At 44.2% G+C, this 23,923-nt stretch overlaps 1 protein-coding gene across 1 annotated transcript in view; it reads right to left on the bottom strand.

Annotated features, from left to right (window-relative positions):
- Positions 1-23,923, bottom strand: part of MGAT5 (alpha-1,6-mannosylglycoprotein 6-beta-N-acetylglucosaminyltransferase) — a 206,891-nt gene that overhangs the window by 78,726 nt on the left and 104,242 nt on the right. Inside the window, exon 10 of the mRNA XM_063107231.1 lies at positions 14,433-14,566. Within this exon, the coding sequence (XP_062963301.1) occupies positions 14,433-14,566 (134 nt within the window). The remainder of the gene's footprint in view (positions 1-14,432; positions 14,567-23,923) is intronic.

The raw sequence follows: 23,923 nt of genomic DNA, 5'->3' as shown, positions 1-23,923 counted from the left end.
ATCACCACCACCTGGGGGACAGAACCTCCCTCTGCCTCAGTTCTTTCACTCCAGAATGGGGTTAATGATAGCACTGACTTCACAGAGTTGTTGTGAGGGCCATGCAGGGCACACAGGAAATGTTCCAGTGTTAGCCATCATCATCATCATCACCTAAGGAGCTCAGTCTAGTCAAAAAGAGAATCAAGGAGGGGAGAAGAAAAGACCAGCTGGCTGTAAAAATTCCAGTTGAGCAGGGATAACTCAAGTGTTTCCCAGAGCCCTGCTGTCCCTTGAGGCTAGGATTCTCCATTTATCTAGTCTGATTTATCCTGAGTACAGATGGACTCCTTCCATACTGAGGACTGCACAGCCAGATTTCATGAGCATATGCCACATATATGATTTTTATTTAAGTACAAAATTGTATATAGACGCTAAATATGATTTTAGAAGCACACACATTATTGCATTTAAAAAATATTTTCTAAATTGGTTTATTACTGTTTCACAATTTCATAATACCTCTTCTTGTAATAAAACGATGGATTCTGCTTCCAAAAAACACTCCATATTGTAAAGTCTGCTCCCAATCTGTATTTTTGATATAAAACTCCATCAACAAGCTCCGTCCTAGCAGGGCCTATTTCAAGGTCTCTATGACATGGCTCTGCATTGATGCAGAAAGTTCCACAGGGCAAATCCCATGATTTCAGTTTTTACCAAAATTATTCCTCAAGTATTCCAAGTGGCATGGGAAGCCACCTGGGTGCCAACCCACACTAACACTTCACATACCTGTTCTCCATGGTAGTGTAAAGAGCCATGAGAAAGAGGTCAAAGTTCCTTCAACTAGCCCAACATGCTCCCTGGGATTATTTGAATCCCAGTCCCAGACTGACAAGATGCTTTTCCACTTCCATTTTAAAACCATACTTCTACTTTGCTTTTCTCTCCAAGAAACAAGCAGAAATCCACACTTCTGTTTCCTTCTACTGCCATGATTTTGCTCCATTTGCTGAGTTTCTAAACAAGGGTTGATTCAAGGACCACAGGGTACTTCATTTCAAGGCATCCTTTTTAGGTGTGTCTGAACCTCTAGCAGTGTTGATGGGTTATTTTCCCACGATGAAGCTGGGGCCGCCTCAGGGATTTTCTTTTTCTTTCTTTTTTTTTTTTTAAAAGATGACTGGTAAGAGGACCTTAACCCTTGACTTGGTGTTGTCAGCACCACGCTCTCCCAAGTGAGCTAACCGGCCATCCCTATATAGGGATCTGAACTCTTGGCCTCGGTGTTATCAGCCCCACACTCTCCCAAGTGAGCCACGGGCCAGCCCCTCAGGGATTTTCATCCACAAACCAAATGAAGACATCCAAGTTCTCCTTCCCCCAGGAAGCCTTCCTTGAGTTGAGAGGGTGGCAGGGCCCTTGGCAGTCTCTCTACCTGTGGAACTGCACAACCTCAGCAAGGTTAAGGTGCTGCGAGCTATGTGGGAATACTGCAGGGAGCACAGCAAGCTTTGCCACAGTCATGAGTATCTCAATATTCAACAATGAGACTATCTCCTGCAGCCAACCAACTGCTGCCTGGAATGAACAAGCACAGGTCTACCTCCTCAAGTTGTCACTGTACTTTTAGAAAAATTCTCACTGTACCCAGAATTATCACGCAAAACGTGGTTTCTTATAAGCAATGCTTTAATAACGTTCTATTTATGGGAAAATATAATCAACACAATTATCTCATTCTTGTAAATCTGTGCCCAATTGCATTTAGAAGGCTATGCCTTTTGTGCCATTGTAAATTAAGAGGTATTACAGCTCTGCCTGCCTTCCAGAATGATCTTACCCCTTTCTTCCCTCGAAGGGAACAATCTTGTAATGCTCTTCTAACACCTTTCCACCTGGGTTCTCCAGCTTCTCTCAGTATCGCTCATCATCTGGGCACCTAAGACCCTTCTGGTCACTATGTGAGGTGCTGCCTGTTCCTTCTCCATGGCTTCCACACTTGGATTTGCTCAGTGGCTTCTGCCCGTGGCCAGCCACTGCTCTCCTCTCTTTGCTCTCAGCCAGCAACTTCTTTCCCCATCCGTCAACACCATTGTTCCCATGAAGGCTGCCAAACTGTTAGGGTTGGAGTTATAGTAAAAAGCCTCCAGGCAAATTACAACCACAACAGCTGTGTTTACTAAGAGCTACAAATGAACTCATCCCAGTGCTATTACGACAGGCGGGCAGTGATTCCGAACCTTTCAGAAGCACCCCACCCTCAGAATGTTTGCTGGCTGCCTGAGCTTCCTGCTTTCCAAGCCAGGCCTGGCTTTCAGAGGAGACCCTCTGCTGAGCACCAGGGGCCTCTTTTCACCCACGACACGTATATGTTTTCTTCTCACAGCTGCAGTGATTTGCACTTAGCTGTTTATGCCTCTGGGAGGGCTGCCAGTCACCCATGGAGTGGGCACCTGGCTAGCGGTTCTCATGGGCACAAAGGAAGCTACTTTCCACCCCTAGGCCCCTCAAATGCCTCCCTAACCACCTGTGACAAGACCTAAATTCTACCGTCCATCACTCAAACCCTTGTACCATGAGTGGCCTCTCTAAAGTGTAAAGGAATGACATCAAGAAGACTATCATTCATCCACACATTAAGGTGGGTTGTTTCTTCTAAATGTCTCTGAGGCTTTGTTTTATCGCCTGTAAAATTGACACATGCTTCAGGAGGCTATGAGAAAGTGCTTTGTAACCTTTCACATTCACACAAACTGTTATTTGAATTCCTGGGTTAAAAGAAAAGCACTCTTGAGAAGGATGTTCCAGGAAGCCTTATCAGCTGTTCACACCCTGCAGGGCTTAACTTAGATGATTGGCTGTTAACATGAGAAATAAGGGGGAAGTCCTATGTAGCCAGTCAGTTGTGCTGGGAGGCAAAGGCTGACATACATCATGCACGAGAGGGACATGATTAAGGTTTTTCAGATCTAGGAAAATTGGTGGCTACCTAGTACAGTGTTTCCCAAACTTGTCTGTTTGGATTACTTGTTCAACATACAGATTCCCAGGTCCCTTCCCTGGAGCTTCTGACTAGATGAGGCTGAGGAGGGGCCCTGGCATCTGAATGTTTAACAAGTTACCACGTAGTACTTATGATTGGACAAGTTTTTTTTTTTTTTTTTAATACTGATTTAGGTTCTAATAGCTAACTTACGCTTTCCTGCCTTTCCTTGGAACAGAGGCTGGAAATTATCTCAGCAAAAGCCCCTACAGATCAATGCTATCCCAGAGGGTCCTGCTAGCTTCCTGCCTGGACCCACAACCAAGTACTGCTTGACACCAACCATGAGAAGCTCTGTCAGTTGGGTTCTGAGGAGGGGTTTCACTCGCAGGTGGGAAGAATCTGAGACTTGACTACATTAGGTAAGAGTAGTCAGCTGCCAGGCTCCGAGTCCCAGGCCACAGGGTCGACTGCCCTGCCTTATTCCCATCCCCCCCCCAATTCCCAACCCAAAGATGAAAACTCAGTTCCAATCGCAGGCACCCCTTGGCAGAAGCAGCTGCAGCAGCCCACAGCAGGGCTGGGCTGTCCATTGTAAAGTGCTCGTCGCTGGCTCTGACAAGAAGAAAACACTTGTAGTCTATCACACAGATTTCAAGAATTTGGGGTTCTTGCTGTGGCTGCACGCTGAAAAAGAGGCCTTGGTTTTCTTCTCCATCCACCCTTATGCCTCAAAACCTGACAGACTTCCAAATAGGCGACTGAAAAGATGACTTGGCCCAGATGAAACGTGGAATTCATTATTCCATTCAAAATTCCTTCTGTAACTTTACCCTCTTCCGAGGAAACTTATTCCTTCCCAAAGGTGGCTTCTTCCTGGCCTCCCTCGTGCACGGGTTGCAAACATAGACCTCTGGGAGCTAAATAGGTCATGGAGATTAGAAAAGGCGGGCCCAGAAGGACTGTCATCCCTGGGACAATCCATAGCCCACACATGGGGGCAGCCACCACTCAGCTCCAGACAACCCGGGCATGTGTGGAATGAGAGTCTAATTTGCCATGTCATCTAAATTTTCAAAAGAAGCTGGGAATTCTGGCTTTTCAGATGAACCTTGTCAAATGGCACATTTCCCAATAGAAAAAACTGTGCTGGCTAGATGTAAGTGTCTGTGAGTTAGATTCAGCCTGTGGGGTCCAACGCTGGATCTGTTGCTTTAGGCATGGAGCTGTGCCCTGATAAAAGGACACGTAGACAATCTTTTCTCGACGCCACCAGCCAACAGGTAGGCTCTTCCTCCACGGAGTGGTCCCTCCCATTTCCCTCACCCCTGCCCCCTTCCATCACCACTCTACACACACACTCTTTGGGTTGCCAGGGGCCTGACAATTCAGACAGCCCGACATCCCCTGGCATTAGTGAGACCTCTCAAAAGCCCTGCCAACACCCATCCAGCCAACAGCAATGGGGGTCAAAGGCTTCCTGGGTGGCTTGCACTGACTGTGGAGTTATGCCTCATCTGATATTCCTTGAAAGCCCAGCAAGTTCACTTACAGCCTATTTTCTGTCCCTTTGTGGGTCATCCAGAACAAATCTGGTTCCTCATTGTTTGCCATCCCCTAGCCCCAGTCAAGCCATTATTTTCTTGGCCAAACATGCCAGTTTCTTTAATCAGTCTTCATAAAGCTTGATTCTGAGTCTCCCCATATTTTATTCTTTCCAATCAAAAGGGCTCTAATTTGCCTAGTAAATCATTAATTGCAGGAAAAACTGTTATAGACATTAACGAATAGCAGGTATTGTTCTAATAGCTTTATATTTATTAACTCATGTAATCTTCACAAGAACTATAATGTAGGTGTTATTATTATCACTCATTTTACAGATGAGAGAACAGAGGCTCAGGGAGCCTAAGGGACTTGTCTGCAATCACATAGCTAGTTAGTGTACAGCTAGGACTAAATCCCACCAGTCTTGCCCCACCTTATATGCTCTTAGAACCTCAAGTCTGTAGTGGGCTCTTCAGTGCAGAGAAAGGAAGGGGAACAGTACCCAGAGTGTTAATAGGGACTGGCCCCATGCTCAGTGCTCTCAAATGGGTGGGGAATATCACTCCCTTCATTCTATGTTATGTCTCAACTGAAAGTCAGCTATTACTTCTTGGCAGTTCCCCATACTTTTGACCCACATAAGCTTACCATCAATGAATCCCTTAAATCTCTTTTACACATGTAGATACTAAGTTACACCATCCCCCTCCTTTCCTTGGGCAGTTGGTTTTATAGACTCTGGGCCTGGCCCGACCCAATTATCATTCTCCTGCCGCCTCCCCACAGGCTCCCTGGTCTGGCTCTGCCCTATTTCTGATGGCCCATAAAGTATCTGGTAGGCCATCTCCTCCATGCCCTTGCTCTTGAAAGAATTAGAGAAAGCCAAGGAGGAGTTTAGATTATAGAATCACAGAACTCTGGGGATCTAAATGAAAGAACATCCAGTCCTCTGCCTCATTTTACAGACGAGGAAAGTGAGACCTGCAGCGCAAATGATTTCCAAGGACAGGCAGCCAGTGAGTGGTGCAGGTAAAATGAGAATCTGGGCCTCTGATTCCTACCCAAGGTGCCTCCAGCTGCTCCAGACTGTCTCTGATCAGCATCTCCTGGCTAAAACTGGGCTACAACAAGGATAGTATGTTCTCTGCCAATCCACAAATAAACCTCATGGGTTTAAAATGATCGCAGAAAAGGGTCGGCCCGTGGCTCACTTGGGAGAGTGTGGTGCTAACAACACCAAGTCAAGGGTTAAGATCCCCTTACTAGTCATCTTTTAGGAAAAAAAAAAAATAATAATAGCAGAAAGCTTGCTGAAACAGAGCAGACCACGAGGATGATGAGATGGGAGAAGGCTGCCCCAGGGTCCTCTGAACTCTGAATTCTGCATTCATTCCAGCACATGTATGCTCATCAAATACGGATGTCCTTATGATGGATGCCGCACGAGGTTAGGTTATAGTCAGCATGCAGGCAACACTGTATGTGAAAAATCCTTAAGTCTCCTGGACTGTAGCCCTTGGCATCTTAAAAGCCAACAATTCATTTCTGATGTTTCTCTTTGCATTTGGTTTCTCCTGTTCCTCCCCTGCCTACTTCAAGCTTGTACTCGAATCTGGTGAAAAAGCTCTGCAGTGTGACTGCACCTTAGCATGTGCTGGGTACTAAACAGACACAGGTAGCCGAGGCTTGGAGAGGGGTTGCTCTCCAGGGGCTCACCATCTCCACTGGTATACTGAACTCCTCCCTGCCTCTGGGCAAGTGCCATCGTCAAGGGATCATGACAAGATCTTTTCTGATTGACTTTTTTTTGCAGGGGAAATAAACTGGAGGAAATATATTATCTTCTCATTTCTAATGCTCTTCTGGTTGGAAACAGAACTAATGGCTGTGATCACATTAGACTCTCCAGCAAATCCAGAAAAACTGATTCCAATTTTGTTATTTGAAAATATATGCCAATTTGACCTAAGGTGCATTTAAATTTATTTGGTTTATCTCTATGTTATCTGGGAAGAAAAGTCTGGCTAAGAAGATTAAAGAAAAACAAGGATGATAAGGTTTAACCTATTTACAGAAATGTGTTCTTTTCAAGGATTTCAGTACATGCTTTATTACAAAGGCCTTTGCAGTTCATTAAAACAAGGCACTAAGAGTGGTTAATTCCTGCTATGAAATAAAACAGCATTCTTCCCAGTGACTCCCATTTCTAATTTTGCATTCATTTAAACTAAGCCCAAGTCAATCAAATTAGCAAGCTAGATAATTACACAGCTTTTAGAATGGAATTCTATCTCAGACTCAGAAGTAACCTAGTCTACAGACCTTTGAGACTTATTCTTGGTTGCTTAAAGCAGTTAAATCCTATTCCCCAGTGAAATCTTACTGGAAATTAAAATCTATGACACAAATGAATCAGACTTGCTCTGGTGGGGTGGGGTCCATACCATGAGGCTGTCCGTTGACCTCCCAAGTTATCTAGGCATCAGCAAACTTTTTCTATAAAGGGCCAGAGCGCACATATTTTAGACTTTGTGGGAACACGTAAGGTCTCAGTCACATATTCTTTTATTTTATTTTATTTGCAAACTTCAGAATGTAAAAGTCATTTTTAGTTTGCATACTGTTGTATAAAGACAAGCCACAGCTGGACTTGGCCCACAGGCTGCTGTTTGCCAACTTTCATTTATTTTTTAACAGCTTTATTGAGGTAACTGACATATAGACTGTACATATTCAAAGTGTATAAGTTTACAAGTGTTGACAAATATATACTCCATGAAACCACTATCGCACCCAAGACAGTAAACATATTCATCTCTCCCTCTTGTCTCTCTCTGGGCAACCACTGATCTGCTTTCTGTCACTATGGAGTAGTTTGCATTTTCTAAAATTTTATATACACAGAATCACACAGTATGTGTATGCACTCAATTATTTTGAGGTCAGCCACATTGTTATGTGTATCAAGAATTCATTCCTTTTCTACCAATACCCTTCACTTACACAAGTGAGGAAACTGAAGCAGGAATTGCCTGCCCCGGATCACACAGATGACAGTAGAGCTGGCCAGGGCCAGGCCCTAGACCTCTCTTGCGCAGTGTCCTCTTCCTATGCCACCTCACTGCTCATCTCACCAGGGGTCCTAAAAGACCCTCAAAACTTTGGTGGGGTTTGCAGAATTTGCACAAGTATAGCTCCACTCCTCTTCCATCAAATCTCCTCTCCTGGTCTCCCTTGAGCTACCACAGCACACAGGGAAATGCCCAAAGCAAAAAGCATTCAAAGCTGTATCCCAGGTCCCCCAGATACATCAATATGTAAGTTAAATCGCAAGGAGATTCATTCAGTCATCAAGTAGTTACTGAGTGCCTACCATGTGCCAGGCAGTGTTGGGTCAGCAAAACAGATATGATTCCTGCCCTCATAGAGCTTAGAGTCTAGTAAGTAGGAGAGATTGACAACGAAAGAAATGCATGACTCCAGGCAGGCCATAAAGAGGGTTGGCAGGGCCTCCAGGTGGAGGGACCCTTGTGGACACAGTCCAGGAGCTAGAGATAACAGTAGGTACAGGGCAGGTGTGGCCAGCTTGCAGACAGCTTGGCTAAGCCAGGCTACTGAGACTGGAGTTCATTGTAAATATAACATGTTCTAAGTTTAAAATGAAGTCATTGAAAAGTTTGGGCAAAGGAGTAACATGATCTGATTACATTTTAACAAAGACCACTCTGGCTGCTGCTGTATGGAAAATGGATTAGAAAAAGGCAGGAAGGAGGGAAAAGTTGTATCATATTTCTTAAAGTTCTGCAGCCTGATTTCTTAGGCCTACAGCAAAGGGCCCACATATCATTTGAGGGGATGCTTTAAAACCACAAAGCCTTTGAGGTCTAGACAAATAAAAGGAGCTTTCCAATTCAGTTGAGACTGATTGACTTTGGTTGATGCCAGCAGGCTAGGGCTGGGGCACACCAGGCCCCGGGGTCTGGAGCTGGAAATGATTTGACCTGCTCAAATAAGGTGTATTTACTCTGCAGAACTGGCTGCAAGGCTGTTGCTGACCTGGCCATCCATGTAAAATGCAACCAGGAGCAACATTTCACCTGTAATGCCAATATATGCCCAGGGCTCCTGTGATACACTTGGGTTACCCATGAAGCCCTTCCTTTCCAGCTTCGGAATCCTGCTTTAAACACAGAACCACCCTCCTAGGTAGGGATGAAGGGGCAGCTCCAGCAAGCAAGTGGCAGCAGGGAGGCAAGTGGCCAAGAGGAGAGGTCAGAGCCCTGCCCCTGTCCTGGCTCTGCCACTTCACATGCTGTAGGACCTTGGCTATACCACTCCCTCTCCTTGAGCCAATTCCTCCTCTAAAAACTGAGTGGTTGAGGGAGATAAGACTGCCTTCACTTCCTCAAAAGGAATCAGCATACACCTCTGTTTTGTGTTGCTATAACAGAAATACCTGAGACTGGGTAATTTATAAGGAAAAGAGGTTTATGTGGCTTACGATTCTGGGACAGCTGCCTCTGGCATGGGCCTCAGGCTGCTTCTACTCATGGCGGAAAGTGGCAGGCAGCCGATGGTACAAGCAGATCACATGGCGAGATGAAGCAAAAGAGTGGAAGCAAGAGAGAAAAAAGAGAGGAGATGCCAGGGTCCTTTAAACAATCAGGTCTCACAGGAACTAACAGAGCGAGAACTCACTTATTTATCCCCCATCCCCCAGGGAGAGCATTAATCCATTCATAAGGGATCTGCCCCCATTACTCAATCTTTTTCCAACACTGCAACATTGGGGATCAAATTTCCACATGAGTTTTGGAGGGGCCACATCCAGACTCCATAAACCTCCTTAAAGGACAGCTGTGAAGGGCTCTGAGAAGTGGAAACGCTGCACAAATTTAAGGCCCTTTTTTATTATCAAATGCTTATGAATGAGGGCTAGCTTTTGCCCAATGCCTGGCTCAGTGCCTGGGGCTTCCTCTTTAGAGTGATCGAGATTTTAGTAAAGTCATACTTCCTTTTTCTGTGTATTGCTTATCCGTCAGTGTCAATCAACAGAACATAATCAAGAACCTCTAAACAAGCTAAAAAGACCTTGATGAGATCCATGCCAGGGACTGTTGGCCAAATGTGTCCTGAGAGACTCAGTTTACTTGGGATACGGCATAGTTCAGGGGTCAGCAACTTCTTCCAGAAAGGGCAAGGGAGTAAATATTTTAGGCTTTGTGGGTCATAATTATCCAATTCTACAATTTTAGTGCAAAAGCAGCCATACGTAATGAACAGCCATAGTTGTGTTCCAATAAAATATGATTTACAAAAATAGAAGGTGAGCTGGATTTGGCCCATGGGCTAGTGTTTGCCAACAGCTGACACAGGTTAAAAACTGGAATCTGAGTAACTTTGAGCAGATTGTATTTTCCAGTTCCTCACAAGTTTGGCCCTCCTGCCTCACACCCCCACCAGTTCCCACTGTAAGTTTCCTATCTGGCACCAATAAAGACATTAATAAGAACAGCAAACATTTATTTAGACTTACTGTGTGCCAGACCCTGTTTTAAACATATATTTACATACATTAACTCACTTGATCACCACAGAAACCTTATTTTATCCCATGAAAAATGAGGCCAAAGAAGTTAAGTAACTTGTCCAAGGTCAGACATCTATGGCACAGTGAGGACTGAACCAGCTATCTGGCTCCACGTCTGTGCCCTTGATCAGCATGTCACACTGCTCAGTAGGCACCTGACTGCACACACCAGGACAGCAGATCACCAAGAAGACAGTGTGCCTCTACCTCTCCCGAGTCCACAGCCTATAGCAGGTATTCCAGGGGCCTGGTGGCAGAGACTAGAAGCAGCAAGGTTTGTACATGTGCTCCTGGGAAGGAAGACTGGGGGTGACTGGGTCAGGCACTAATAGCAGCAAGAAGTGACACAATAGCTGGCAGTCTGCAAGAGCAGCAGGCAGGTAAAGGTAAGGAGAAACGGGGAATTTACTGGTTGGTCAGCTACTTAGAGCCAAGCACTCTACAGAATCTCAAACATCCCAAGACCTTGCTACTCATGGCATGCTTTACCAACAGCCCAGCAGCATCACCTGGTGCTTGTGACAAAGGCAGGGTCTCGGCCCCAGCCCAGGTCTGAGTCAGTACCTGCATTTTAACAAGATCACAGGTGATTCCTATGTGCTATTTCAGCTAAGAAGTCCTCCTATACATGATAGTTGTCACTGCTCCCACTGACAGGAACCTAAGCCTCCAAAGGGTGAACTACCTCACGTGCTGACTAAGTGGCCAAGCCAAGCCCAGCTGGTGATTCAGAAGCCATGCCTATTCTCCTGAAGTGGTCAAGGAAAGGCCCCCGTAATGTATTAATAAGTAATAAGAACACGGGGTGGAATCATAAACCTGTAAGATACTGATCCTGCATCATTATGCAAAGATTCAGTTATGCTCAGGATACTATTTTTAAATAAATATGAAAATTAAAGCAACACAGTTAAGCAAAACTTCAATTAATGTGAGATTCCATATTTTAAAAATTGGTTATTTCTATGCAATTAACTAATTTTTCATTTCCTGATGACTTTAGGTAACAGGATGTGGAAGTATCTTGAACTCGGCCATAATGGATAGACTCCTCTTCTAGGCACATCTCTGGTGTTGGCTGGAGCCAGTGATCAGAATGTCTGGGGTGGAGGTCAAGAACCCAGAATTCTAGCTCTTGGGTTAAGAAGAGAGACTTGTACTTGGGATTAGGTGGTTAGAGGTCTCATTTGATGCTAAGGGGCTTGAGCAGAGATGCTTCCTAAGTTGGTGCCCTTGGGATTCTGAAGTCCACCAGCAGGACTGCCCCCTCCACTTACCTCCCCACCATGTATTACAATATCAGGCCACTCTGGGTACCTCAGTCATGAATTTGGGGGCAGGAGATTGAGGGGGCAGGCTGTTCCCCTTTAGCCTCTATATATTTAATAGACTCGTGTTTCTTGATAGACATTTGGAATGTGGGACAACCTAACACTTTAGTAGGTGTCCTTGATAGGACTATAAGGAACAGAAAGCACTCAGGATACTACAAGGGAACAGAATGTGATAAAAGGATACATGATCTGGGAGGAGAAAATAAAAAAAAGCTTCCAGGAACTCCAGCAGCTGCTTTCTCTCTCTCTAGGCTGCATGAGTTGTATATGTCTGTCTGCCTTCCACCCTACCCAGCCCCTCCAGGAGCCCCCACTTCTCTCTCGGTGATGCTTCTCCTCCCGCAGTGGTCTCCATCGTCCTCTCAACAGCGCCCTCTTCCTTTCAACATCAGTCCCACTTCCTCATCATGTGGACATGTGAACGGCTTCTGCCTCGGCCTCATCACAACTCTGGTCACATCCTGTGTGTCCCCAAGGCTCATTCTCACTGTCCCCTTGTTTTCCAACACCAAGTGAAGAATCTCATTGATCCAGCTCAGCTTTCTGAGTCAGAATCATGGTTCCAATCACCAACGAGCTGGACTGCCTTGGGTCAGAGGACAACCCCCTCCAATCAGCCAAGGTTAGAGGGAGTCACATGGTGACATTTAACACTCAAGTGCCTGGGTACGTGGGGAGAGTCATTGAGGACAGAGGGAGGTGGGAAAGAGCACAGCAGGATTAATAGCACAGCAGGTATCTTTGGAGTTTCAAGGAGCCCTAGGATCTGAGGATAAAAAAGAATCTTCTGAAATTATCTAGTCCAGCCATGCCCTCCCACACTCCCCTGCTGCGATCTTAAACCTCCCAGGATAGACAGGTGTCATTTCCCTTCCTAAAATCTCTGTGGCAAAGGGGGATTGATTGAATAGAGAGGGAAGAATGGGGCATGGGATGGGAAAATCCATTTACAAAACCTCCTGAAGCTGAAGCCCATGTTGAATGCAACTTTAGAAAAGTGACTGGAACACCACCTCGTTTAAAAGGCACATCTGTTTTTTGTGTGCATTCACTAAATACTCAGGGATGGAGACATTTTGGAAAAAGAAAACTAAACTCTCACATACTGTGCTATGTTAAAAAGTTGGAGAAGTTGTCCTGAATTCATGTGAAAACTTTACAGTATTTTCCATCTTCTTGGGCCTTTCCCAGCACAGAATGCTGGAATGATGCATTAAAACCCTGGATTTTTGATATTCAGGCAAAACACTCTTCTGCTCAGCCTTTTATTAGTCCCTGGGTGATGCTCAGTATGCAGAAGATCAGGTCACCTGCAGAGTTCTAACGCCTCAATTAGGAAAAATTTCTAAATCACACTTAGAATTATTTGAGCAACATGGTTTAACTCTTTTGGAATTCTGACTTGCATCAAGGAAGTCATCCTTTTACTGGCAGTATTATCTATCCAAAACAGGTAACTAAAAAAAGCTTTCAGAACCAATTCATTGTTTTGTTTTTCTAGCAAAACAGAGAAAGCTGCCAGAGGCACCTAGAGGAGGCTGCACTTGGTTCCAAAAGAGAAGTGAAATAATTTCAAGGTCAAGCCCATACAGAGAGGCAAGCTATTTTCTTTGAGCAGACGCAGAGGAGAGAATGGAGTTGAGCTTTCCTTTAAGAGCTCAAGTCTTCCTAAAACTAATGTCATGATCCGTTCATTTCACAACCAAGCTTAGAATGAGAGCACCCAACGTGCCCTTTTTAATCCAAGTTTGGTTGAAATTCAGCTGAAAAATGCCCCATTGGGACAGGGCACATTTTGACATAAGGGAAGCAGAGACATTTAATATATAAATTCATGGAAACATCCTAAATAGCTGAGTACAGTCTGGATTAATTTTATTTTACTTGAGAGAATAAAGAGTTGAATAACATAGATAGGAAATAATTCTTATCAGCCCAGCTTTGGTTCTACTGATATTTTGTGCCAGATGCTTCCATATGCCCAGGAGGCTGTCCTGTGCACTGGAGGATGTTATAGCACCCCTGGCCTCTGCACACTAGACACCAATAGTGCCACCTCCCAGACATAACGACTAAAATTGTCTCCAAACACTGCTAAATTCTCCCCTCACCCCTGGGGGATTAATCCTTACAATTAGGAAGAGGCATGTTTTGTTTTGGTGGCTGGCCAATAGGGGGACCTGAACCCAAGACCTTGGGGTTATAAGGCTGTACTCTAACCAACTGAGCTAACTGTCCAGCCCTCAGGAAGAGGCATGTTTTGAAGTTCTGGAGACTTCTGCTCTATAAAAACATTTTCTCAAAATGAAGTATGACATTTGCCTACTGAGGCAGAGCTCCTATATAAAAAGATTTTTATTGTCTGCCTATCAACGGGTCACACCCGATCCTATTTTCTCCTTATACTTGTCCCAGTGTACTCTGGAGATCACCCCAGGTTTAGAAAATCTGGTTCAGTCTGTGGCCAAGAGCACCATTTCATCCAAGACCTCCCTGAGCAAACTGCCCACAGTTGGCCCTGGCTGGCATTCCCATTCCAGGCTGAGTACTGACTACAGTCAGAAGGATGTCAAGGTCACTGTGTTCCCCAAGAAAAGAGCTATCTTCCTTCACAGACTACTTTCAAGAAGGCAGAGAAAAACACTCACTTGGCAAGGGTTCCTCTGTGCAGTGCCTAGCTCCAGAATGATACCCAACCCTTGCAAGGTTCTGGCTCTTGGGAACAAGTACTAGATACGAAAAAGTCACTTCCGACATGCAAAGAGTGGAAGGGTTTCTTGTCTGGCTACTGAACAGATGAGCAGATACAGCCTTGGCTACACACCCAAATGCTGAGCAACCAAATCCTTGCACATTCTTTATTTACCTCTAAGCAGATTCCATCAAGCCCTGGGCACTTGGCTTGATTATTCCCTGGATCAAAGTTAAATTAAATTACCCAACAAGCTTCTTTTCAGAGAGAGAGAGACATGCACACAGACTGACTCACCTTCCAGAAGCTATCCACTTTGCCATACACAAGGGACTGGTTCTGCCTTTTGATTTCGTTAATGTGGTGGATGTCGCTGGAGTTTAGGTGCTGCTCGACCACAAACCCCAGAAAGCTGTTATCTGGGGTATGAGCTGATGTGGAAAGGAAAGGACAGGGCAGTTAGAGTCCGATCAGCAAGAAACAGCAGAAACAATTACAAATTTCATACCAGCCACTGCACCCGTAATTACATGTTTTCATTTTACCCTGCTCTTTCTCACCTGGGAGGGGTGAGAAAGCTCTCCCCCATATCCCCAGCAAAACCTTCACATGAGAATAATTTTCTCCAGGAAGGATTAACCTGAACCAAATCCTACTCTTTTTAGGGGGAAATCCACTTATCTAAAAGTCATCAAACTGTGCACTCTCCTCGTTTCCTCAGCACAAAGCTCCTCCTGTCTCCTGCTGGAAATGCTCTCATCCAGGTTTCACCACCAAATGGCCAGAAATCTGCAGGGAGCAGGGCTGAACTGGTGATTCTGAACAGGGGAAGGGGCTCCACACAATCTCATCTGACTCCAGCTGTGTTTAGCATCCAACTGGGTAAAAGGGAATTTGGGGGAAAAGTGAGCAATACCACCCCAGGTTTTCACCTCCTCTAAGAGTTACTAATAGAAGATATAATTATGGAGTTATACTGAACAGTGCATGGAATAAACACAGAATAAAAGGTAAAGCTCACCGGGGCATAAACCACTCCAAAGCAACAGTGTCTATAGGGGAGAGTATTCCAGAAGAGAGAAAGGGGTTTCCTCTGGATTTCTCTCATCATTTGAGCTCTACGACTTCTCTATTTTAATACCTGACCAAGAGAGAAAGCAACCCCACACCCTCTCTAAACATTTGTATCTTGTGCCTATAAGAGTTTCACCAGAAGACAATCAGAAAACAATTCTCTCTTGATTAAACAGAAATGCTCCTCTCCTCTACCTTCTTTTCGTCCATAGAAATTTCCATTTTTTCAGGGGATGGCCCTGCAGAGAACACGTGGGCCAGATATTAAATGAAGCCACTGCTCTGCTTGGCTCTGACCTGAATGGAACAGCTATAAATAACAGGAAACCCAATTCCTCTGGTAATTGAGATATACTCGAAATTCTGTAAAGTCCATACGCTGCAGCTTCAACCACATCTGTTCACAGGTGGGTGGTCACCATGTGGAGGAAGCTGGTCCCTTCATCTTGTTCTGGCTTTCTCAGGACTGAGGAGCCCTTGCCTGACATGAGGCGGCATGGAAGCCCTCTGAGATGGGCAGAGGTGGCCTGCACAGGCCTAGGGATCGGACGCCCAACCCCATCTCATCAGCGCTGCACACAGATGAACAGGCTGAAGAGGGGACGCTGGCAGGAAGCTGTGAACTTCGGAGATGCACAGGCTGTATAAACACTGTGTTGTCACCATCCGGTCTCCCAGGCTCCTGCTTAATGGAGGTGACAGAACAAGGGTTGTGACTGGGGAGTTGCGTTCGGTCTGGCCAATCTGTTATTTCATTTCTGCATTTTTGAACAAGTGCCCAGTGGCAATGGCAATGGCTGCAGTTGGCTGAAAAGTAAATTACTGAATAAATTCTACTGCCAACAAGAGGCAATGGCTTTTTTTTTGTTTGTTTGTTTGTTTGTTTTGAAGAGTTGGGGGTGGAGGGGATTTGGAGTATGGAGGGAAAGGCGCCTGTGTGCATTCTAAGTGGCGTTACGGCAGCTTAAAATATCTTTGTAAAACTTGGTTAATTCTAAGTTTTTTTTTTTTTTTTTTAAAAGATGACCGGTAAGGGGATCTTAACCCTTGACTTGGTGTTGTGAGCACCACGCTCAGCCAGTGAGCAAACCGGCCATCCGTATATGGGATCCGAACCCGGGGCCTTGGTGTTATCAGCACCGCACTCTCCCGAGTGAGCCACGGGCCGGCCCAATTCTAAAAGTTTTAAACCAGAATCTTACACTCTATGCTTTGGGATCGTGTTTTATATTTTCAGAAAATTTACATGGTGACTAAAGCTCCATGCTTTAGATATGTGTTTCTGCAATTTAGTTACCTAGTCCCTATGTGGGCACGTAAAAAAAAAAAAAAAAAAAAAATCTAGCTTATAAAACAATGGATCTTATTTCACGTTATAATATACTAAGGAGTAGTTGAAAATAAAATGATTGTTAAACCTCAAAAAAAGTCAAAAATACATACATGTATACATTTCAGGATCAAGGATTCCCATGGCTTGAACAGTATGAGGGAGGGGAAGAGGTAAATAATCTATTCAAAAAACCCGTGAGGCTTCTGCTGCATCATGACTATAATTTGGTACTAAATCATTTGAGACTGTATGAAGTATGAATTACACATACAAGTTCTCCTCTAAGTTTTCATCCAAATACTGTGCTGCCACTCCTCTCGTGTCATGAGATGTTAACTTGGGGATGGACAACTCACAAGTGCAGTATAAGGACTTCAGGTGATTCCTAAGGAGAAATACAGCCAGTGCTGACAAAGGGCACCACCACATTTAATGAACCAAGGCCTGGGAATTGGTCAGACCCCTCTGTGTCTCTTCCTAGGTAATGGTGAATTTGCTACAGGGCCTTGGCAGCATGGGGGTTTGCTCAACTGTGACTCACCCCAGCAAGTGACTGTGAAGTAACCACAGGCTGGGTGTGGCCTGCTTCCAAGGAGCAGACCCGCAGCTGGTGCCTGCCTGGTAACACCTGCAGAGCCAGCCCTGGTCTTAACATGAGCATTCCTAATGTTGCCTGTAATAAATCAAAAGCCACAATCCAGGATGATGCGATCTGAAATGACCTTTTCATCAAGATCTAACCTTAGACCAAGCTTTCTCTTTTGCTCTGCCTTCAGATGGGAACACAGACTTTAGTTGTGTTGCAAGGGTTTCAAAGAGAAAGTATTTACATTTCAAGGTAAATCAAAGAAATCCCAGCATAAAAGAGATACAGGAAATCCTGTACTTTTAGTAATCACTCTATCCCAGAAGATAAACAAATGTGACTAAAAATAAAAGTAGCTGATATTTGAGTCCTGACTACATGCCAAGTTCTGTGCTAAGCACATTACAATGACTCTCATTTTATCCTCATGACAACCTTATAACATGTTTGTACAGATGAGGAAACAGAGAGAGTGTGTGTTAAACTACCCAACTCTACACAGTAGGAGATGGCAACTGGGATTCAAAGCCAGATCAGCCCAAGCTCCTTAATCTGCTCTAATACATAAGCTCATAGTTCAAATATTTTATTTTCTGGACCCTGTGAACTATTTTCCTCTGTGCTTCAGAGGAAAATAATGTTGTAAGGTAGACCAAAATACACATAAGAGACCCAGGCTATATACACAGTATTACCTCAGTTTTTTGAGCAAATTGTGCCATATGTATGCAAAACCACACTGAACTTTTTATATGTTAAAAACTAGAAGGGATCTGCTAAACTAACAATGATCTTCAAACGATTTAGGATAAACATCTTTTCTTATTAAGAAAATAACTATGGAAACACTTATTTACAAACTGGCTTGTGTGTCTCCCAAACAGATTATGATGAGTACTTTTAAGAAATACCTTTAGCTTACCTGAATAATTCATTCAACAACTGACATTTTAGATCTCTTTCTATAAGCCAGGTTATAGGCCAAGTGTTGAGGGATTATGACATAATGACGAATTTCTACCCTCAAGGAGCTTATCAATTACTTAATTATCAATTACTACACTTACTATATCTACCAAACAATAATAAAGTCATCTTCAAATATAAATCAGAATTGTTATGAAATTAATCTGATCATTCTTTCAACTGCATAAATCTGAGGCCTGTTTTTTTCTGCTAGTAAGTCCCAAACATTTCTAAGAATGTCACATACCTCCACACCTCCTGATCACAATGGCAGAAACCCAGAGCCAGCCTGGGCTCACTCCTCAGCCCTCATAGCCGATCGATCATCAAATCTTGGGCATGCTAACTTCTTAAAAGCCATCAACCCATTCCCTCCTCTTCCTATTTCTTAGTTTGGACCTTATTCATTTTTGCCAAGATTTCTGCAATCAACAAGCTTTTCTTTTCCCTCAATATGAATGGTTTTATTGGCTTTCCTGATTATAACAGAAATATATACAGTATAAAACTTTGTTCAGATAATAAAGATATAATGAAAAAGAGAAGTTACCCATCATCTTGCCACCTAGAAATAATCATGACTAGGTTTTTTTCTAGGCTTATAGATCTTTTTTATCCTCAAACTAAAATTGTATCCTACTACACCTACTCTCTTATAAACTTCTTTTTTCACTTACATGATGTGCCACAGATATCTTTTCAGGTAATAACCGTAGCTCATCACTTCTTGTTAAAACAGCTCGATACTTGAGGGCGGGATGTGCCTGAGCTCATTCTATCAGCTGAGTACGCCCTATGGCTCTGGTCTGGCAGCATCCCTTTGTGGAACTCACCCCCCTTCCCCCAAACCATGCAATTCTGTTCCACACAGGTGGCAGGTGTGGAGCCAGTCCTGATGCCTTGACTCTTCCCACTCTCCAAGGGTGGACACATAAGCCAGCAGCCTCTACCTGACTAAGGCTCAGAGGTAACGTGGGTTCACAATCCAAATCCTGCCACTCACAGTTTCTCTACGATAAGTCAGAGCTACTTCTGAAGTCAACGTCTTTCTGCTGGAGTCACTAAGCTGGTACGGTGGAAGTCTGGAACTGCAGGTGGTCCCTTCTGCCCCTGTGAAGACAGTCTTCCTGAGAATGACACCAGCCTAGAGAAACTCAAAGCTGAGCTATGGAAAGAGTGAAGATGTCCTCCCAGCCCTGAACACAGTTCTGCCTAAAGCCGGTTTGAACAATTCCCAGGGACAAGAGCCAACAAACCCTGTGACCAAGGCAATTTGACAGAAATCCTACCTAACACACCATACCACAAGACATTTAGGATGTTTCCAATTCTTGACTATTTAAATCAACAGATATGTGTCAGTGCACTCCCTAAACTCTGCAGAGGATTTCTAGCAGTCTCTACACATACAGACTTGTCCCTTCCTGTCTTCTTCACTGCTCTCTAACCCCAATTCATCTTCTGTGTTGCTTGACAAGGTATCCTTTGAAACAAATATGTGACATGGCAGTTTCCTGCTGAAAAGTTCCATCTCTGTCAGGATGAAGTAGGGCCTGGCACAACCATCACTCCAGCTTCTTCCCTGCTCACAGCCCCACTGATATCTCTGCTCTACGCTGATCCACTTGGGGCATGTTTTTCCATCTTATCTCACACTGGCAAGTGTACTGTATGTCTATCTCTTCCTCCTCCCTTTACGTCTCAGCTCACATCGCCTCCCAGTTGAGGGATTTCCCAACTCACCAAAACTGAGATAAACCATAGACCATAAAAAGTTAGGCCTTTATTACACATGACTTTCTCCCCCGATGGACCATATGCTCCCTGACAACTGGGCTGTGTTTTATGTACCTGACTTCCCAGAGCCCAGAGCATAGTAGAAGTTGAGTAAATATTTTTTGAATGCACAACTGATTAAGTCAATGCTGAATGCTTAACTAACTGGTGTGATTGACTCTGTAGGTAGGTCTACATGACCAGGCAGCAGAGGCCATGCCTAAGCCACGTTTAGCATCGTGCTCTTTATACACCAGCTCCAAAATGAAGGCCCATTCTTGGGATTAATCATTAGCCACAGTAGCTCAACACTCTATCCCAGAACCTAGCCCAAGTGTATGTTACAAGTGCCCAGTAAATATCTACAGAACTGAAAAATTAACAGATCTTTTTACCTAGGCCACAAGACAGATGTTGGAAAAAAGGGAAACAAATAAGATACAGACTTTTAAGACTCCAACATCACTGGAGTCTAAATACTGTCCTTCATTCAACATTCAGCACATTTATCGAGCACCGACTGCGAGACAGGCAACAACTTAGGAGTTAAGGATATACCAGTGAACAAGCATGGGACTCCCCACATTGAGCACATTCAGCTGGAGAGATAGATAATAAGTAAACTAAATAATCCAGTGTTGCCAATGAAGAAAATAAGCACAATTGATTTTGTGATCAATATTGAACTTTAGTTAATGATGTCATGCTGAAGCATCTAAAGGTTCTTTAATGCACCAAGAAAAAAAAGTAGACTGATGGATGGTGAGAGAACTGACATATGGATTGATATGTCATAGAACAATGACAACCAATAAAGCAAGCTGTTAATTGTGAAATCTAGGCTGTGGGTTTCCAGCGTACATTTCTTCCGCTTTTTTTTTTTGTATGTTTGAGAAACGTCATAAAAATGTTGGGAAAGAATATTGGCTGCAATCATATTCGTGATATTTTTGTAGATTCTAACGATGACACTGATATGATAGAAAAAGCTTCATTGAAAAATAAAGTGTGTCACACAAGAAGTAATCTGGTTTTTAAAAATGTTCACAGTGATGCTATGCCTCAAATTTTACCCAAACTGACTTTTTTCTAATGGTGGTTCAAAGGAGAAGTTGGGATGTAGGCTGGGGAATCTACAATGTACGCTTGAGGTGGAGAGATGAGTGTCGGAATCACAAACAGAAGGCACACCATAGTGAGTTTTCCAAGCATCAAAAAGCACTTAGGAGGAATGGAGTCCTTAGAAGAACATTACTACTGAAGCCCGAGATTCAGACTGAAGGAACTGTGAGGCCGATCCTATTACTTATGGGTCTGCACAGAGGTAAAAGGCAAGAGTCCTCCCGATCCAAGTGAAAGGCCAAAAAGGCAGTGTGAATTACAAACAGCTCCTTGGCTAGCTATGTCCTAAAAGTAAAACTATACGTGTAAACAACTGATCCTCAGCCACAGCCAACAGTTTTACCATTTGTATGAAAAGGAACCAGCTGATTTCCTAAAACTCCTCTTTTGTCAGGCAAAGTTTTTGATCCACAAGCCAACATTCTGATCTGATCATGCAAATAAAAATGACTGTGAACCCCAAATCCTGGGAGAAATTCAGAGAGTTAGAGTATCAATGGTAAAGACATTCAGTGTGGTTTGAACTCCTGAAAGCCCAACCATGTGAGCAAGTTCTCTGGGAAGATGGAAGAGTAAGATGAGTCCATGGACCACAAGAAGCTTCATTTTGTACAACCGTTCTTACCCTTCCCTACAGTGCTGCATGGACTAAAAACAGGACAGACGTTAGTGTTCATTCTTAATTTAATTCAACTGACAAATGTTTTCTGAATGCCTACTATGTGCCAGGCATTCTTTAAGATGTTGGAGTTTCAGCAATGAACCAAATAGACAAAACCCCTACCATTATACACCTCATATTCCAGGGGAGGAAAAAGAAAATAAATAGAAGTGAAATGAAGTTATAGAGGAAAATAAAGCAGGGCAAGGGAGTAAGAAGTTGGGGGAGAGAGGAGTTGAATTTTGAAAGGGAGATCAGTTTCACTGAAGTGACAATTATGTTAAAAACCTGAAGGAGTAGGTGGGGAAGCCTAAGAGTCTTCCAGAGGATGGGTCAACCAATGCAAAGGTCCTGGGATGGGAGTGTACTCGGCCCACTCAAGAAACAGCAAGGAGGCTACAGAGGCACGGGCAAGAAGAACTATAGCCAGAGATGAGGTCAGACGGGTAGCAGGGCCTCGAGGCCACTGGGGTGACTTGCCTCTCCCTACAGCAAGACACTGGGAGCCATGGCATTTTGATCTGACTTGTGTTTTAATTAACTGCATTGGGGAAAACTCGGTCTCTTGGTTCTTTATTCACTAATTCAACAAATATTCACTTAATACCAATGACGTACAGGGAATCACACCAGGCACTGAGGACTCAGCAGGGATGATGCCCATGGAGCCTACAAAGTGGGATGGGGCCGGAATGCAGGTGCTGTGAAAGCCACAGAGCAGGAGTGCCTGGCTCAGGGAAGGAGGCTTTCTGCAGGATGTGACACCTCCCCAAAGGATGAGCAGGACTAGAGGCCAGTGGGAAATGGGGACTTCCATGCAAAGTAATGGCACATGCAATGGCCAGGATGCCAGAGAGAACTTGGCACCCTGGAAGACACTCAAAAGCCAAGAGGCAGCAAGACAACACAGAAGAGGCTGAGAGGCCAGCAGAGACCAGGTGGTGGAAGAATGACAGGAGCTTAGATTTAGTAATTAGTGTGGGCAAATATCACAGGACTTCCTCAAAGGCTTCCATGGTACACCAAGGCATTCATCTGAGAAAAGAGGAGATGAGGCTGGGCCCATCGGGATGCCCCAGGGAAGAGGACCAGGCTGCTCTGTGTCGATGGGAGCGTCAATAAGTTCCAGCTCCAGTCACGTGTCCGTAGTAAGAGGCAGGTTATACTTCAGGAGCCACCTCATCTCCCATGTACAAACTGGGAGCAACAGTCCTGGCACACTCTTGATAACTGGGACACTGGCAGGCTTGAATAAGAAAACACAAGAGGGGTCTCAGAAGCCTTGTGTCCTAAAACACCGTCGCTGCAAGCATTGCTCACTTCACACTGACCAGGTGGGCTTTGTCTCACCAGGGACAATTTACTCTGCAATCATAGTTTTAGTCCTGTTTCGCTGGCCCAGGGGAACTGAAACAATGGCCAAAGGCCACCTGCTGATCTTACCCACCCAACTGGCCAGAGGACTGGCTGCTGAGTGTAAAGTGAAAAGCTAGAAAAACCCTGCTGTCCAGCACTGGAGAGGACTCACCTCCTTCTATAGGCAAAGAAAATGGTGCACAGAAACTTTCGGAGAAAGAGGAAGAGATGGTCTTTTTCTAAATGGCTAACGCTGGTGGACTGTGGCAGGTGAGGTGGAAGAAGCCAGAATTCAAGTTCAATGTGGCATTGAAGCCTGTGTTCATCAGTTCACCTTGACCACTTGGTTGTCAATGCGGCATGGGACAGTGATTCCCAAAGTATGTTGCCAGGACCAGGAGCATCGACATCATCTGGGACTTGTTAAAAAGCAAATTCTGGAACCCACCCCAGATTTTGGGGGTGAGGCCTGGCAATCTGTTTTAGCAAGCCCTCCAGGTGATTTTAACGGGCGATCAAATTTGAGAACCACTAGCAGACAGGAAAGAGGAAGAACTATGGGTAAGATACTGCCTTCTCCATCTTATTATTCTGTGGATAGATTTCTTTCATTAATTTATGGAGGTATAATGCACCTTGTTTGGGACTGTGAAAAATAATACATTGCCTTCAGGAGTTTAACACAAACACTGTGCACAGTGGCCTAAAGGAAGAGACTAAAATAAAGCCTAGATATAGGGCCAAGTCAAGTATCCGGCAAGCACGGAAAAAGCAACGGTTACCTCTGAACAAGAAATAACAAAAGCATCCCCAAATAAATTCAAATTAGGAGCTAACCACTTGAAAACAATATTTCAAGTCTGCATAAAACCTCAAAAAACATTGATATATTAAGTGGGAAAAAGAAGAGAAAA

This window comes from Cynocephalus volans, chromosome 1 (genome assembly GCF_027409185.1).
Source record: "Cynocephalus volans isolate mCynVol1 chromosome 1, mCynVol1.pri, whole genome shotgun sequence".
In the NCBI taxonomy this organism is placed as follows: domain Eukaryota; kingdom Metazoa; phylum Chordata; class Mammalia; order Dermoptera; family Cynocephalidae; genus Cynocephalus; species Cynocephalus volans.
This window is presented reverse-complemented; position numbering and strand designations above follow the sequence as displayed.